General features: G+C 40.6%; 1 protein-coding gene across 3 annotated transcripts; it reads right to left on the bottom strand.

Moving 5' to 3' along the window:
• Positions 1–10357: 10357 nt before the first annotated feature.
• Positions 10358–17917, bottom strand: BTF3 (basic transcription factor 3). 3 transcript variants are annotated; one of them, XM_027671371.1, is made up of 6 exons: positions 17828–17917; positions 17427–17495; positions 14108–14221; positions 13709–13910; positions 11253–11309; positions 10358–10709 (listed from the first exon to the last, which is right to left on the bottom strand). In XM_027671371.1, exons 2-6 carry the CDS (start codon positions 17493–17495, stop codon positions 10663–10665), a joined length of 489 nt encoding a protein of 162 aa, XP_027527172.1. In that variant the 5' UTR covers positions 17828–17917; the 3' UTR covers positions 10358–10662. The 3 variants fall into 3 exon arrangements, with proteins under 3 accessions (XP_027527172.1, XP_027527175.1, XP_027527173.1); XM_027671374.1 differs by lacking the exon at positions 17828–17917 and adding an exon at positions 17779–17796; XM_027671372.1 differs by lacking the exon at positions 17828–17917 and adding an exon at positions 17601–17714.
• Positions 17918–18163: the final 246 nt, after the last annotated feature.

Genomic DNA, 18163 nt, shown 5'->3' with positions numbered 1-18163 from the left:
GAGAGGAATCTGCAGAATCTGTGGAATGGTTTTCGAGCCTAGTTTGAAGGTTTGCCTGGAATCTTTCTCTTACTGTGGCTGATTGGAGATCGTTAACTTGGAGTCTTCTCCTTGGGATACTGCCCCTTTTGGGTTTGAATTTGAGATTGAAATTGAGTTTACAGCGCACAAGCCGATGGTCTGTTTGGCATTCTGCGCTGGGCATCACGCAGGTGTGGAGGACATCGCGGACATCTCTCCGTCGCACCAAGACATAATCAATGAGGTGCCAAACCCTAGAAAATACATTTTTTAATTATATGCAAAGACATTGGAATAGAGGAATTCTAGATTAAGAAAACAAAATGTAAAATTTCTTCCATCTTTTTGTTGTAGAATTTCAAGCAATTGTCAGATAGTCATCACCACACATGCCACAAGAGTGAGTACAAAGGTGAAAATGGTAATCTTTCAGAAGGTGTTTCCTCCATTATGAGCCCTTTTGTATAGTTTAACATTTTCCTGCTAATATGGAATTGAAGATTTCTGTATCTCTTGTGAGGGCCCTGCAGGGATCAGCCAGCACTATTTCATAAGATATGATTCAGACACCCTGAGGAAACTTAATCAAGAGTTAGCAACTGGGAAGGGGGAAAAAAATCTATCCAAAGAAGCAGCTTTACTCACAGGAAAAAAATCCCTGTTGAAAGAGCAGAGACAGCTGTTGATTATGCAACACTAACAGCATACTTTACTCCACATACTTTGTGTTCCTCTGATGTACAACACTGATTGTTTCTCTTGGTGCAAGTACTTCTCAGCATTCACTTTTCTTTGTTTATAGTGGTAAAATTTGTAAAGCCCCTGATTCAGCATTGGTGTTTTGAAATGTCAGTCTGCTGATTTTGCTTTAGTGAAGGATTTCTAAGGCCTTTGATGGCAGTGAGGAGACATTAGGACTTACCTTTTGAACCACACCCATGAGTCCAAAGGCAGCCAGTGTTTCCTTGCCACAAGACCAGGAGTTTGAAAATTCTGCAGTCAACATCTTAATTCCAGCTGATTCTCTCCAAACATTTTACCAAAAGCTCTTGCCAATCTAATTTCTTACAGTAATGTTAATCTTTTACATTTGAACTTGAATGACAGTATACTGTCTTTCAGAGTGTTAGTAAACAAGTTGCTTTTCCTGATTAACTACATTATTTTTGCCAAATTCAATGTGCAGCATGTAATCACAGATGCCATGAACTTTGCTCACAAAGCAGAGTGCCAGCAGTTTCATGTAGCAGTAACAGCCAAATGCTTCAGAGCTGCACAAAGTCTTTGTCTTATTCATTCCTGTTTGACTTTGCAGGGGATTCTGGTTAATCATGTACAATGTTAGCATTACTATTTGCATGTAAATTTGATGAGCACTTTGTAACACTCTTCCCTGTCTGCTCTGGTTTTCCCTGAGGCTGTTACTAGTTCCACTCTGTTGCCTTCTTTGTTCATCTGTCTTGTACTTTGAATTCCCCACTTGTATTTCTGAGACAGTTACAGAAAGCAGCAACCTCCTGCCAGACCTTCCCAGGGTAGAGCCTAATCTCCCTTCGGCCCTCCTGTAGGTTTTTCCTTGGTATTAAAAAAAAAAAAAAAAAAAAAAAGAAAATCGGTATCTTACACCTCCTTATCCCACACAGGGAGCAGGTGCCCACAGCAGGGAGCCAAGTGATGGAAGATGGGGCCTCTGCTCTTCACCTTTTGCATGATGCAGGCAAGGTGATCACAGCTCCCCACTCTGGTACTAGAGGTAAACTCTGTCCCATTGTCATGATGGAAGTGCCCCATAGCATTCTTTTTTTCCCAAGAAAATTCAGCAGTTGGTATCCCAATGGTATTCCTGCAGAAAGAAATAATGTTACACAACTCCAAGATGAAAATCAGCCACTTACTCAGCTGAGAAACAATATGAGACAAATTTCTACTTATGGCATGCACCAACTTTACATTTCCAAAGCAACTTCACTGTGTCTTGGTCCTACAATCTGTCTTTAAGCAATCTTGAAGCTTGCTTCTCTAAACCCTGATGAGGATGCTTAGCTCTCAGCCTGAAAAGACAGCTGTAACTAAAGCCAGAACTAGTATTTATTTTCCACAACTGTTTTATAACACTAGTTGGAACAAAAAAATGTCAGAAACAGAGCAAACATGAAAGTTTATCTGAATTCAAGGTAACTTGTTTTGCCTAAGCAGTTCATATTCACAGCTCTAGCCCACCACTAGCATCAACCAGATGCAACTCCATATTCTCAAGAAACTGGAAAGAATATGAAATAGAAAAAAAAAAAGACTGTATTAACTGGGATGATAGACTCAAATATGTTCTGCATTTTTCACTAGTAAGCTGATTGTTAGGGACATTCCAGCAGAGGTTTTTCTGAATACTGTGGACTAGACTTTTTTCCTCTACAACAACAGTATAAATCACTGGAGTGCAGACACTGCCCATCACTAGAATGATCATCATTAGTATTGTTATAGCAGTTCCGCTTGCATGCACCTCCTGCTGTGCAGCACATAATGCTTTCAGGAAGTACACTGCTCCATCTGGCAATGAATGTATATCTGGGTGAATTAGGAATCCAGTCACTTGGAACTTTCAAGATCAAAGATATTGTTAGGGGTTAGTCCTAGGAATGACGTCTGAATAGATCTTTCTGTTGAGGGTTATTTGTCACCAAATTAAGCTAGCAACTCTCCAGGCATATAGGACTGTAAAGCATGTCAGTCAGTCTTCAGCAGATGAGCAGTGATGAGGCCAACCATGTACACAGAAATCAGCAGGGAAAGTTGCAGAGCCCATCAGAAAGGGAACTGGACACAGCAACAAGGTGGATTACAGCTGTGGGACTGCACTGTATAGCTCATCCTTTTACTGCAAGAATAAACCTAAGTAATCCTCGAATAATCCTCTGAAAAAAAATCCTGACCTGCATTGTGGGAGATATTGTTTTGATTCATTATGCAAATCAACTGTACGTGCTCTTTTTTTAGCACTGAAATCAAAGCATAGCAAATACAGCACCATCACATGCTTTTCACAGCCTACAAAATTTTCTAGTACCTCAGCATTTCTATTTCATAAATAGAAAATAGAGCTTAAAGGACAGCATCATTTTCACACAAATTCTAGTATAGATCACTTGCAAGCATTTTAGGAGGACCCATCACAGGCTAGACTCAACCTTTGTGTGTTGTTGTCAGCTAGAGGACACTGAATGACATGCAATCTGCAGGGAAACCTGATGTGCCAAAACTTACTCGGGCTTCTAGAACCATGGAAATATGGGCAAGTCCTACCTAAACCCTATAAATCCCGGCACCCTGCCTTTGTAGCCATGAGGTTACATCTAGACTGTCTTAAATGTTACAACCTATAGGACTCAACACACAGTTGTTTCTGAAAATGCATCACAAAAACAGCTTGCTTATCTACTCTGCACCTGTGGTATCATGTCTATCCCAAATACAGGGTAAGATCACAGGTGTAACAACTGCCATTGTCTCCAAAAACACTTTTGTTTAGAAGTGTTATGGTTTTCTGTTCACACAAAATGCACAGGTTTCAAGGTCCACAGCCTACATGAAAAATATACTGGTGCATCCTTGAACTCTTGCATCCCCCTTGAAATTTCATTTACAGCCTGCTGAATTAGTTTGTCAAATATACTGTATTTCCTGATGAAACTAGAGCGCTGTCAATGTGGGACATAATTGAAAAATGGAAAGTAAAAACAACTCCACGTTTTGAAATAATCACCTAATTTTCAAGGTACAAATTATTAAAATAGGACAATGCTAAAATATGAGGAACAAATATAACGGGAGTAAAGGGTCTGTTTTACAAACGCAAGGGCTGAATGACACACTAAAGCAGAATTACAATCCATCTAGACTACAGTTCCTGACAGAGGTCAGCCTAGACACCAGTGTATACGTGCACAAGGTCACATCTAAGCAAGTCTGAATTTTGTATGCTGGTGGAAGATGATGAGTCAGTGAATTCTGAGACCTGTAGGCTATTCTAGCTTCTACACAGTAAAAACCACACACACACACACACACACACACACACACACACACAAATCTTAAAGATCGTCACCCCTGGGTAGTAATTACTGGAGCATGAAATGCTGCAGATGTACATGGGGATTGTTTATCCAAATGCTGTCCCCAACATACGGTAAAGGCAAACCCCAGCTGTATGAGCTGGCTATGCTGGTTTCACACTGTTTAGGAACCTCCCTAAACCAGAAAGAACTGTACCATCTCCTGATTCCTAACACTTAACTGGTGCAAAGCAGCCAGAAGGAAAATAAATGAATTACGAAATTAACTCCTCCCTGGTTCTTTGGATACCAACTGTCCCAGGAACAAAAACTTGTAATGGACACCTCAAATCAATAAGTCTACCCCTGTGCTAACAAAACTGTTTGATTTTTTCACTGTATCTCATTTTTAGTTAACCTTTGAATCCTACAAACGCTCATGTTCACATTATCTTTATAGGATCAGGAGCCTTGAGGCAGTAGCTGTCTCCCACCGTATGTTTAGGTAAGAGTCATGCCTGGGGGGGCAGATGAACTTCCTTCCCCAACTATAACACAACCAAATGAGTTGACTGACCTGTATAGGTGAAGCCAAATAATGTTACAAACCAGCACAAATGCAGAAGTCCTAAAGACATAGTTGATCATAGTAAGTATTGTAAAAATCGTTCCTACCCACTCGAGTCTGCTGACTGCTATGTTACTCACCTACATGGCTCTAATGAGGCATTACCACTTTTAACTTCTGCTAGTCCTCCACATTCAACAATACTGAAGAGACAAGGAAGATCTTCCTCACCACATGCATTTTAACACTATTCTACTGTGACTCCCAGTCACATTGTGTGTGTAATACCACAGATGTCATGTCAAACACCAATGTCACATATCTAGCATATATTTTGGCCCCCCAAATGATCATAATATTATCTTTGTCCTGCACAATCACAAGTTAAGAGTGCAAGAATCATAGAATCAGCTGGGTTGGAAAGGACTTCTGAGATCATCAAGTCCAACCCTTGATCCAATACCACTGCAGTTACTAGACACTAAGTGCCACATCCAGTCTCATCTTACAAAACTCCAGGGACGGAGAACCCACCACTTCCCTGGGCAGCCCATTCCAATGTCTGATTACTCTCTCTATAAAGAATTTCTTCTAATATCTAACCTAAACCTCCCCTGGCACAGCTTAAGACCATGCCCTCTTGTCTTACTGATAGCTGCCTGGGAGAAGAAACCGACCCCCACCTGGCTACAACCTCCTTTCAGGGAGTTGTAGAGAGTCATGAGGTCTCCCCTGAGCCTCCAGGCTGAACAACCCCATTTCCCTCAGCCTCTCCTCATAGGACTTGTGCTCCAGTCCCTTCACCAGCCTTGTTGCTCTTCTCTGGACCTGCTCCAGCACCTCGATGTCCTTCCTGAACTGAGAGGCCCAGAACTGGACACAGTACTCGAGATGTGGCCTCAGCAGTGCTGAGTCCAGGGGAAGAATCACTTCCCTGGACCTGTTGGCCACACTGTTCCTGATACAGGCCAGGATGCCACTGGCCTTCTGGGCCACCTGGGAAGCCCTCCTGCATCTCAGTTGGGCCCTTAAAGATGGCAGGAGTCTGGCTTATACAGTTATTAGGACTTCATCACAAAACAGAAGCCCACAAAATGGAGATCTGACTGTCAAGTCATACTCAGTTACCTATGTAATTGCCTAATGCATGTTGCTGGAAATAACAGGAAAGAATAGCAGGACTAGCCACAGTTCGTGGAGTTGCGGCCTAAACCCAGATCTCCTCCTGTTTCAGTAGATACTTCCAACAACTCCAAACCTTGCTTAATCTTATTGCATCATTTTAAACTCAACAATAACATGCAGCTGCAAACGCTTGCCACAAGTTATATGTTGGTTGCGAAGCAAGATACTGATCAGCTGTACATGGCTGAAATTTTTGAGATTCCAGCGTAAGCCCAAAAGACATTATTAACTCAGGTGCAGCTACATAGAGAATGTAAGAACTTTTAATTCAACTTCAGGTATGTCCTAAAAATTTGGAGTAGGATACAACCCACAACTATATTTTTTCAGTACTCAGAAACAAACAAGCACTACTCAATAGAAATGCAGAATAAGGATTCAAGTGCAGTAGATACTTCCACATTTATCTGCCAGTATCCTGCAGTGCACATCAAATCCCTTTGTGAAACATTGCAAATGTTGGTTATTGAGTAGCAAAAGCACTGTGCATCTAGATCAAACTGACCTTCAATCAATCCAGTAACTGAATAGCAGTAAGATGTCCTAGAATTCTGCCTTCTGCCCATATAAGAAATTATAGACATTCGCTATAAAAATGATTAGTGCTTATAGCATTACAACACTAATTGTTCAACAATTGTTCTGATTTGTCCAGATTCATTAGCAATTCAAAATGTTGGGCTCTAACTTGCCTGTAAAAGTACTAATCCCTGCACTACACAAACATTGTTAGAATGTCTTTTTCATTGCCAGGATATTTTTGGTGCAATGTAAAGGCAGTAAGTTATATTTGTTAAATCTCCTTCTTGCAAAAAAAAAAAAAAAATTACAGCAAGATGGTACAGAAACAGTATCACATAAGCTGTCTTCCTTCTATTCAATAACATTTTATTCTAACGATAATCCATGCACGAAGGCAGAATACTAACAGAACAATTAAAACTTTCATTATGAGACTGCATGTACCACATGTTACCATGGAACCATAGCTTAAAGTCAATTAGAATACACAGAAAGTTATACATCTGATTCTCAGAGCTTTTATGTGCACCCACTTTTTATCCATTTTTAAAGTTACTGAGTTCAACTCACAGTCAAACTAATCATCTTACTCTCTCGTGCTATAGACTGTTCACCTCAGCTAAGTAAACTTGGCTCAGCTGCACTGTCAGCTCCTTTTCTGTAAAACAGACTTCCTTCCAGAGTTCAATCTCTGTTATTAGTCAGGATCTTTCAATTATCATATCCAGTAGAAAATGTTTTCAGCAGTTCTCACAAATTTCTGGATGCAGCTAAAATGATAGATCTGAAAAGGAATAAAGAATAGCTTAGAAAAATCAGAAGCCGCATTGCATGTATTAGGTAAGGGCAAGACATGTTGAGTATTTGTTAATATTTTAAAATATCTAGCTTAAAAATCCCTCCTCTTTACATATACCACCATCTCGTCAGTCACTTAAGGCTGTAATTTAGTCATCATCAATATGGACTTCCCTATAGGCTTTCCTATCTGTGCTGAATATTAACTGTCTAGTTTCCTAACTTGTTTGAATCCATTCTCACAAACAGTATGATCAAACAGCTTCCATGTTCTGACTTCTCATCACTTCCTCTGCCTTCCTTGAAAAACACTAACTTCCCCCACTCACTTCCCACCACAGAAACTTTTTCCCTAGCCACTGTTCTGATTGCATTGTATTTCTCCTTACATTCCTCCACTGCCTCTGACAACAAATACAACCTACTCTCTTTGTTTCAAGAAGAGAATAGCTTATTACTCTACCCATACCATAACATGACATTTAGGTTTTCAGCAGATACAGCAAAACACTTGAGGAAAAGTAAAGCATGTATATGATGTGTCACCCACAAAACAGCATCAGCACAAAATTTCAAAGGTGGCAACTACATTGAACTTCCCTCACATCCCCAACAAATCAATATAGTAAGATACAAAAGTACTGATTTGGCATTTGAGGTACTGAGCTGTGAATATTTTAAACCAAGTGTTCTTCCTTTGTCACATATGTTAAACGTGCACTACTAATTACGTGAAATTCTCACTGGTTAGATTCCTAAGAGACACAACCACAGACTCACAAGGCTTTAATAATAAAAGCAACAAACCAACCTGTAATAACACAAGGTGCCTTCTAGAGCTTTAAAAACAATATTATTTTAAAACAACAGTAGGAAGCTTTTTATTTTTATATATGCACCACACTAGCTTGATAAAATACATAGTTTCACCACCTTCCAAGAAGGTTGGGTTTTTTTAATATCAGAATAAACTAATTTTAAATCAGTGCAAAGCCCTTGAAGCATGATTAACAATTTTGAAAATATTTCCAAAAACCTGTCGCAAACATTATGAAAAAAATCTCACTAGCACCCACTACTGCATTGAATCAAGCTATTTCAGAGCTTAATGTGACAGAACGTGAACATTCCCTTAGCTTTTAAAAAATAAAAAACTCAAAAAAACCTTTGTTTCAATAGAAACACAGGCATCTGTTTTCATTTCTCCATAGTCCAAAATATTTGGAATGGAAATACAAAGCCATTTTCCTTGAGTAAAACTACAGATGTGAATCCATAATGACATAATTACATTATGGTTACATAGAAGTTCAACCTGATAAGAAACGTCATTGACAACTATTCTCAATTTCTAGCAGTTAATGACAGACTAGGAAGACCATAACCACTCTCTCCTTAGCAAGAGGAAATCAACACAGCATTGAGTCCAGGACTGAGCATTTAAGTTAATCATGAAGACTATTATACACTTCCAGTTAGAATCCGCAATAATCAAGAACACATTTTGCTCACATCTTCATCCTCAGTCAAGAGTCTGGGGATGCAGATAGGCCAGTATTTCCAGATTGGGAGTGTGCTGGGAGCATACCTTGCACACAGACTTCCAGACATGTCACATGGCTGTTTATCACTAGATTAGCCTTACTTTGCATTTCAAAGACACTGCTTTAGTAACGATCTTATTTTTTAAGCATCAGGTATGCCTGTTAGTGGAGAAAAAGCTAACACTGTCTACAACACCTAAGCAAGACACTTAAGTCACTTCACAGGAAACCAGTATGAGGTATTTCATTAACAGCAGCTAAGTGGCTTTAAGTACTTATGAGGACTTACATATCTGAATCGCGAAACAGGTAACACATTTATTGACTTCTAAGAAAAACCCAGCATGTCATTTATTGATTCAACAGGTCACAGGAAGTCTGGTAAACCACTCTGTAGAATTTGGTTACCTTTTACGGGGCAATTACATTCACCATCCTCATTTCAAAACGCAAATTCACAGAGTCTAGTTTTTCTACCATACTTCCACAATTCAAAGAACACACTTTTTTAACTAATTCAATGCTAGAAGTATAATTTACTGATAAAGTACTTGCAAACTGAGACAAGTGCACTCATATTGTTACTCTAAGTTCTTGCACTTGACTTCAGCCATGTCATGCTCACATCAGACTGTGTCTGACCTCAAATCACAAGGCTTGAATAAGTTCCTCCAGCTTCCCAACAGTAATGACTTACACCATGATAAACGTGCTTGGCAAGTTAGACACAGACCCACCTTTTCCCAGGCAGAAGCAGACTTTTGTTATGGCTATAGCAAAGTCTTACCTGGATTTTATTCTGGACAAGTTGGTGAATTTCCACTTCCAAAAGTACTTGCTCTAGAAACAAGCTTAGAAGGCCAGTAGCCGAGTGCTCTTCTATCCTAGCTTACCTTCTGTTATGCAAGTGATCTGATCTATCATTAACATCGATGACTCACAAACATGAAGTTTTAGCCCTCATCCCTGGAAGCTCCAGCTATACAAAGGTCAGAATGGAATTTGAAAAGTCTTTCTTGTGCCCTAAAACCAAGTTATTTTTTTCTCTGTAACACACAAGAGCAATAACATATTACTGAAACATTCAAATAGAATTATTAGTTAATAGATCTGGAGCTGATAAATACAGACTTAATTAAGAGGCATTATTAATTTTATTAAGGCTTTTCCCCCTTCCTATACTTCATTCCCCCACAAAACTGATATTTTCAGATAAGTAAAATTAAAATAATGGGAAAGTATTGTTTAACCCATTTAACAGTTATGCCCTGCAAATACCTATTAAACACTCACTGAAGATAAAAATTTTACACTCAAAGTTTGCTGAGATGCCAATTGCTTGCTGCTGTTCTTCATGGCCAAAATTTCTTTCTCAACTTGCATGTTCTATATTAAGCCACCAGTAACTGTGGCTAGAATACAAATTTATTTCTAAATTCACTAGGTTACAAAGTGACTTACAGCATATGTAGCTCTGACCTGCACACACTGGGAATTCATTGATTAAATACAAAGTGCTTCAGAATGCTTTTTTTTTTTCAGAGGCCAGCTTTTTAACACAGCAAAAGGAAGATGCCCTGCAGAAAAGCAAAACCTTTTAAGATTAATACTTAGGGCCATTTTTCTTTCTGCTTTTCTGAAAAAAAGCCACACCAGAAACTTTTTTAAATGTTTTTATTGTATGCCAAAGTTCATTAAAGATAGGGTTTTGCTTGTATACAAGTTACTCAAAAAATGTGTCTAGGCAGAAATTTGTTAGCAATCTGACTTATTTGAAAGCATATGTCTGTTCAGCCCACAAAAATAATATTGTGTACAAGCAGTAACTAAGGAGCTGCAGATTCAAGGAGTTTCCAAATATGACAGATCTTGAGATCTCATCAGGAAATAAAATCAAAGCAGTCACAATATAAAACAGCAGCTCCATGTAGCTATTTCAAGTTTCAGTTTTATTCAGAAAGTGACACTTAGTTCAGTTTGCCTCATTCTTCGAAGCTTCATCGAAGTTTTCAACAAGATCTAGAAAAAAGAAGATTCTTGGAATTAAAGTTTGACCCACTTTCCCTTTTCCAAACACTTTGGGTTTGGAGTTTTTTCTGAAGTTCCACTTCATATCAAGTTTTTACAACATAAAAACTTTCAGCTTATAAAATACAGACCAAATAACCTCTAAGAGCTTCATGATTCATTCTCTTTGCTCAACCAAGGAAGTTTTGGATCGCTCATTACAAAGCACAATTTTAAAAGCATTTAACTTCACTATACCCACAACTGGGCAAAATCATACTGAGAAGGTATTTCCTTCACACCCTTCTTATGGAATATTAAATAACTGTCTTAGCCATAGCTATTACTTCTACACAAGACCAAAATACTAGCTCAAACTACTAAGTCTCTCATGGTATCTGAAATCAAGGAAATAATCTGCCTGCAGAAATTCCGTGGCAGCAAGTGACTAGCCAATACTTTTACCAGCCCCAGCCTGATCTTATATGCTCTGCTTATGCTGAGATCCCTAAGCAAAATTCACTTCCTTTTCCTCCATTGCATGCTTGTTCTTACCTGGAACTTCATCATCATCATCTTCACCAGTAGCAAGAGGTGCTTTTCCATCCACAGCTGCAAGAGCAAGAAGTTCAAAAGTGTCATTCAAACTCACCATAAACATCTTCATTAGCTGTTTTGCTTTGTGTTTTTTGAAAGCATTATGTAAGACCCTGAGATAAGATACAATGCTTTATCCAGTTCCCCTGCTTAACAAAAATCTTCAACTAACCTAGGAAGTTCACACTCCCTTTGTTACTGACAATGCTCAAACAGTCCAGCAGGGAAATCAGATGTGTGCTAAACCAGCTTACTGGTCACCATCTTGTATCTAATTATACTGAGTGCCCTGCATGGTAGTAATTTTCAAGTACAATGCACAGACTGATTTTACCAATTTCTCTTAAAAGTAGGTTGGTTGACTGCATGTTTCTCAAGATTTATGTATTTTACATGATCAATTTTAAAGGAAAAGAAAGGATCTTATGATCCTAGACATTCAAAGAAAACTGAGGTGCAATTGGGAAGTTGCAGGCAGACACACATGACTTAGAAGTATTTAAAAAACACTACTGTTCCCTGGCAAAGTCAGAGAATTAGGGAACTGGATGCATAGTTTTACACTTCTTAGGTGGTTGAGGTGACCAAGTGTTCTGATCCCCAAGTTTGCTGACTCAGTAATTTCTTTAACCATTCCCATTGTATTTGACAAGAGGTAGAGAGTTGACCATACCCACAGTAGCAGACCAACAAGCATCTGCTGAACTGCAGCAGTATAACGCTAAGGACAGATATCTCAGGTGCCTGTGCCACTACTTTTACTGCTACTCTTAGCTGTACTTCCAAGGGTAAGCTGTCTCATATTCTCTGTCACCTCAGTTTTGTTCTAATTCATCCTTCCCAGTTTTCAAAAAAAGCATGAGGCACAAGACGGGTTCATACTAGACCTGTACAAAAATTTCTAGACAACCAGAAGCAATGAATGCATAACCTTTGGTTTGAAAGGGCTCGGGATAAGGACACCACTAACCTTCATTTGCTTTTTTAACAGCAGAAAGCTCTTAAATCTCAAGTGCAACTTAGTGTCAAATAGGACATTTTAAAAGCAAACCAGGTTATTTCCTCCTAAGTTGCCTGCATTGTCTCTCATCCCCATGTTTACTTTAGCACCTGCAATCATCACAGATGTTTCACTCACTGATGTTAGGCTTCCAAATCTAGCTGACAATACTGAATGGAAAGTTTTGTGCATATTCTGGCATCCACCCTAACTGGAAAAGAACAGCCATTTACTAAGTCATACAAAGCAATCACTTCAAACAACTACACAATTTATCTTAGAATATAACTACCTTGTTATGAGAAGACAGAACTTCAGGGAAGTTCTTTCAAGCCTACTACTATCACAAGAAAGCCACACAGAGACGATATTAGGAAGAAGGGACCCAAGGACCATGGGGAAAGAAGCATTTTACCCCACATCCTGAAGACTACTTCTAGCAGGATTTTTTTCAGTGGGAAGTTGACAGGAGGGAACGATCATCAACTTTAGGAACGGAAATAGAGGCGGTTTCATTGGCAATAGAGTAAGAAAAAAATTAACAATCAAGTTAGAATTATCAAAAACTGGACACAATTATATTCCTCGATTTTTTCCGTATTTAGGATGTTCCATACCTTAAAAGGAACAGGCTTAAGGTACTTCAGAAAGTAGGAAGACTGTACATGCAGGACATAAGGAATGTTCCCAGCGTCAACAAGCCTGTCTTTCACTCCTAATTCTCATCCTTAGTGGCAGCATCTTTTCCAAACACCACATATTCAAGTCCCTCCTCTACTATTCCCACACAGTTTTAGAAAGAACAAACGTTCAAGTTGTTTTACTAATTTAAGGATGAAACAGGAAGTTGGTGTATCTAGCTTGATGCTCATGCCAGTCCTGTTCATTGCACTATTCTATGCATACTGAAATGACAATGTATTTCCTTATAAATACAGTGTAATTCCCTCCTACTTATTAAAAAGCTCACACAAGAAATACCTTAACCACACCTGTGAGGCAGAAAAGCAATTGCAAGATGTTTTTAATTCCCTTTCCCCACTACTTATATTTCCATTCGAAGTGTCAAAAGAGACATACTCAAAGCTTATCTTTCTTTAAAACCTAACTCTTCAAAAGTAGTCCATCCACCTAGCTTTAATGAACAAGGTACGTCAAAATATGGTAGCTACATCAACAAGTAAACTACTACAAAATCAAGTCTGGCTACAGCTTTCCAGTGCTAGACCAGCTGCAAGACATGCCAACAGGTGACTCCACTTTACGGAGTTATACTTGTCATCGGATTTGAGCTATAAATAAGATCTAAGGAATTCCAATTTTTTATAAGCATTTTACAGTATGCTTGCAAACAGCAAAAGTGCACTACCTCACGTCAGCTGCCAGCATGAAACGCATTCAAGTTTCAACTTACATTGCTTGGGTAGGGCTTCTGCCAATCTCCTCAGGCTGGTCAAACTGTCAGCTCCAAGCTGGTTTAGGATGCTAGGAAGCATTTCTGTCAGCTGCTTTGTCTCAGCATGGCCAGTGATAGTGAAAGTGTTAGCAGCCAGAGATGCTTGAACTTTTGGGTTATTAAAGTGAATGACTGTTCCTTGATTGGTAAACATGTTTACCTGCAAGAAAAAAAATCCAGTGCTTGAAGCAGTTTAGCAAGATCTTTCAATTCAACATGAAATTGAAGTTCTTAAAGCCCTATGAAGACCTACTGATATTTTACAGACAAGTTTAGGAGCTATGTTACTTACCAGCAAATCGATTTTAATACATTTTCTATTTATATATAGAATGTTTTTTCCTTTAAAGCAATTACCTCTTCAATTCCAGAAATATTGTTGACTCCTAGTTTCTTCAATGAAAACTGAAGTTTCTTGTCATCTGCTGTAGCTGTTCTGTGAACAACCTTCTTCTTTCTGCGAGCAGTACCCTTTGCAAAAAAACCAAAAACTTAAGTAGTTCTTCACAAACTCTAATCCTCGGGGCTGTGTAACTACTTTACAACATCAACAAATCAACTCAACATATAAAGTTCTACTACTGTGTTTCTGTGTTACAGTGCATGCAACCCCGCCCTCCAGCTGCACTGCAGCAGTCTTTCCCTTGCTATAAGGCAGTATTTGCACAGTCCATGAGAAACATGAGGTTTTAGGAAGCAATGTACCAGAAAATATTTATTCCACAAATCTTATAGTATTCTGCAACATCTTAGAAAAGAGCAATTGCAAGTTTACCATTGTTAACCCAAGCTATCACAGACATAAAACTGAAGAATGAACGGCTTTAGGTAATTTCCAAAGCTTACTACTTTTTCCTTAGATCATCTTTCTTAAATTATAGTCAAATTGTGGTAATAGTCAGAAGCCATAAAGTTATAAATACATGATTAATAAATGAATATAAGAAAACTCAAAATACTCAATTTTTATTCCAGATAGCCATCTCCCATCTGATGGACTTACATATTTGAAGAACACCTATTTTTCTAAAATATTTTATAATTCATTTGTAAAAAGTGTTCTAGACCAACCCTATTTATAAACCAAACAAGAAAAGCTTAAGTTCCCTACAGACCCAGAGCTCTAGATTTCTCCAGGGAAATTACTGTCCCACATTAGAAGATTAACTATACCCATGAAAAAGCACAAAATGTCATTCTATACTCCCTCACACAATCAGAAGGGTTCAGTAAAATTCCTAGACATTTTATGTCATATAAGTGAAACTAAGCTCCTCTTTTACATCCTGTAACTACGAATCTAAGTCCTCCTACTCCAGTTGCTCATCTGCCACATGATAGCACTAAGAGAATGTGTTGCTGCCCAGCCGTACAAATAGCTGGAATACCTTTTCAGTTTACTGTCAGAAGTTAGAAAACTGGCTGGACACTAACAATTCTAACATAAATCAGTTACCAATAACAAGGAGTGTTAACAACAAATTCATATGAAACTAACACTTGAAAGACTACACCTCAGAAGTTTAGTTTTTTGTCTAGAAAGCTTGATATTCATTCCCTGCTACTGCCAGGTTAGCACATACAGTGGTTTGGAAATGATTAAAAATAACAGAAATGGCTTCACTTTAGTGCCTTGTCTACCCAGAAATTGAGACAGATAAGGTATTTGCTAAGTCTCTCTGGACCAAAGACCTCAGTAAATTTCAAAACATTCAAGGACTATGTAGAAACATGTACCTCCTCCACACCCATCTCAACTTACATGGCAACAATGCCACGTATAATCTGGAACTATAAAAGAAAAAAATTTTAAAACTCTAGTTCAGGCATTCCAAATATTTCACGGGCCAATTTTAAAACTAAACCACAGCACCACCATTCAAAGCTTTGCTTAATGTCTCTAAAAGACTTTTTTGATACCAGAGAGCAGTGAGAGCTGTAATCTGAATGCATGCTCTTATGTGACAAACATTAAAAGCCTCTACAGTCAACAAACATACACTGGTTAGCCTGCACAAAACCAGCAATATAATTCAGGAGTACTCTAATTAACCAGTAACTCATACAAAGAATATGCAAAAATCACCAAGGCAACTAATTAGTACACTAATCCTGATTTAAGACTGCCTAAATCTCCAGCAATCAGCCAAAAAAGAAGAAAAAAACAAAACCAAACCCCACAGGAATGAAAGCTCCTGGAAACTCCTCAGCAAGAGTTCTGTTGAATAATTTGTATTTTAGAATATTGTGTATGCTCCCACAGGTATAAAAACATTACTGACAAATTCCTGAATTAAGACTCACACTGTAAATAAAATATATACTGCCATACGACTATACTAAACATCCCTTTTTTCTTCTCAGATTGTAAGTAAGCACACAGGTACATATATTCAGATGCCTTAACAAAATGAAAACATCTTCTGAGCATCTTAGTCTAAAACTACAGGCATGTGACAAGTACAGAATTTCCAACTTGTGCTGAAAGACATAAAACCAGCTTTGAGCAACCTTAATATTTCTGACAAGAGTCTGTAACAAACCCCTCTACAATTTGTTATGAAAACTATACCCAAGCTCACTTGCTCTAAGGTCTACTCACTAAAAATCTTTCATGTCTTCTAAAACAGCTCATACAATAATCATAAAATCATAGAACGGTTTGGATTGGACCACAAAGATCATCTTGTTCCAAATCCCTGCTGTGGGCAGGGACACCTTCAACTAGACCAGGTTGTTCAGAGTCCCATCCAACCTGGCCTTGAGCACCTTCAGGGATGGGGTATCCACTACTTCCCAGGGCAAACCTGTTCCAGTGTCTCACCACCCCCACAGTACTTTTTTCTAATATCTAATTTAAACCTACGCTCTTTCAATTTAAACCCACTCCCCCTAGTCCTGTCACTACATACTCTCGTAAATAGTTCTGCCCCATCTTTAACGCAGGCTCCCTTCAGGTACTGGAAGGCTGCAACTAGGTCACCCTGAAGCCTTCTCTTTTCCAGGTTGAACAATCCCAATTCTCTCAGCCTTTTCCCACAGGAGAGGTGCTCCATCCCTCTACTCAACTCAGTGTCCCTCTGGATTAGCTCCAACAGGAGGCTGTTCTGGGGACCCCAGAGCTGGATGCTGCGCTCCAGATGGGGTCTCACCAGAACAGAGGAGGAAAATCCCCTCCCCTGACCTGCTGCCCACGCTGCTTGTGACGCAGCCCAGGATACAATTGGCTTTCTGGGCTGTGAGTGCACATTGCTGGGTCATGTCCAGCCTCTCATCCACCAACACCTCCAAGTACTTCTCAGCAGGGCTGCCCTCGATCTTTTTTCCCCCAGCCTGTATTGACAGAGAGGCTTGCCCCGACCCAGGTATAGGACCGTGCACTTCGTCTTATTAAACCGCATGAAATTCCCGTGCGCCCTAATATCGGGCGTTAAGTCTGCTTTAACATAAGAAAAACAAAGCGAAATAGCCGGAGATTCAGTTACTACATACTGTCCCTAGGCATGTGACTCCAGAGCGCCCTGCAGCAGCGCCGCTACCCCTAAAGACAGTCCAGCCAAGCTGGGAGTGCTCAGGTCTGCTCCCACCCCATTTCCATGACCCCTCGTGCCAGGCCCAGCGTGGGTGCAGGACACGCAGTCCCGAGGGCAGGGCGGGACGAGGTGGCCGCTCTTACCTTGCCACCGATGCGCACTTGGGCCTGCAGCTTGGCCAGCTTCTCCTGGTTCATGATGGTCTCCTTCATCTGCGGAAGCAATAAGAGCGCCGGCACAGGCGGGTGTGGCACGCAGGTGGGGCAAGTGGGCACAGGGGGCCCCGCAGCCGCCCCTGCCCGCACACCCACACGCACCCTCAGGGGCCGGGCACCCCCGCCCCGTCACAGGGCTGGGAGCGGGCTCAGATCGCGGGCAGCGCCGCCGAGCTAGGCCCAGTCCAGCCCAGCCGAGCCTCCCTTCAGGCCCAGCCCGTAACCGCCTTTCCTTCCTCTAACCACCACCGCCGCCGCCGCTGTACCACTGCCCACCGACCCGCAGTCCCAGCCGCGCCACACGCCCCTCCGGGCCACCCCCGCCGTACCTCGGCGGGCGGAGGCGGTGCCGGAGCGGGGCAGGAGCGGCGGACAGGGCGCGGGGCCGGGATTCGCACGCGGGCGCAGCGAGATGGCGGCCGGAAGGAAGCAGCGGCGCCCCGGGCCGCGCGTGCGCCGCCGCCGGGGCCGACAGGGGGAGCCCTCCGCCCGGCGGGGCGGGGCCGCCGGACCACGGGGTCAGGGAGGCTGTTGGAGTGAGAAGGACACTGGAGGTCACCAAGTCCAGCCCATGACCAAACAGCACCGTGTCAACTAAACCACGGTATTTAGTGCCACGTCCAGTCTTTTCTTAAACACTTCCAGGGACGGTGACTCCACCGCCT

The sequence above is a fragment of the Neopelma chrysocephalum genome, unplaced genomic scaffold, assembly GCF_003984885.1.
Source record: "Neopelma chrysocephalum unplaced genomic scaffold, ASM398488v2 Primary Assembly neopelma1_97102, whole genome shotgun sequence".
Lineage (NCBI taxonomy): Eukaryota > Metazoa > Chordata > Aves > Passeriformes > Pipridae > Neopelma > Neopelma chrysocephalum.
Note: the sequence above shows the minus strand (reverse complement) of the source record. Positions and strands in the feature narration are given on the sequence as shown.

Bases quoted from the DNA above. Each gene is read 5' to 3' on its own strand.
- BTF3 (XM_027671371.1), bottom strand. From the start codon at position 17,495: ATGAAGGAGACCATCATGAACCAGGAGAAGCTGGCCAAGCTGCAGGCC. The intron at 14,222-17,426 runs GTAAGAGCGGCC...TTTTTTGCAAAG, and splicing joins AAGTGCGCATCGGTGGCAAG to GGTACTGCTCGCAGAAAGAA. The intron at 11,310-13,708 runs GTAAGTTGAAAC...TTGCTCTTGCAG, and splicing joins AGAAGCCCTACCCAAGCAAT to CTGTGGATGGAAAAGCACCT.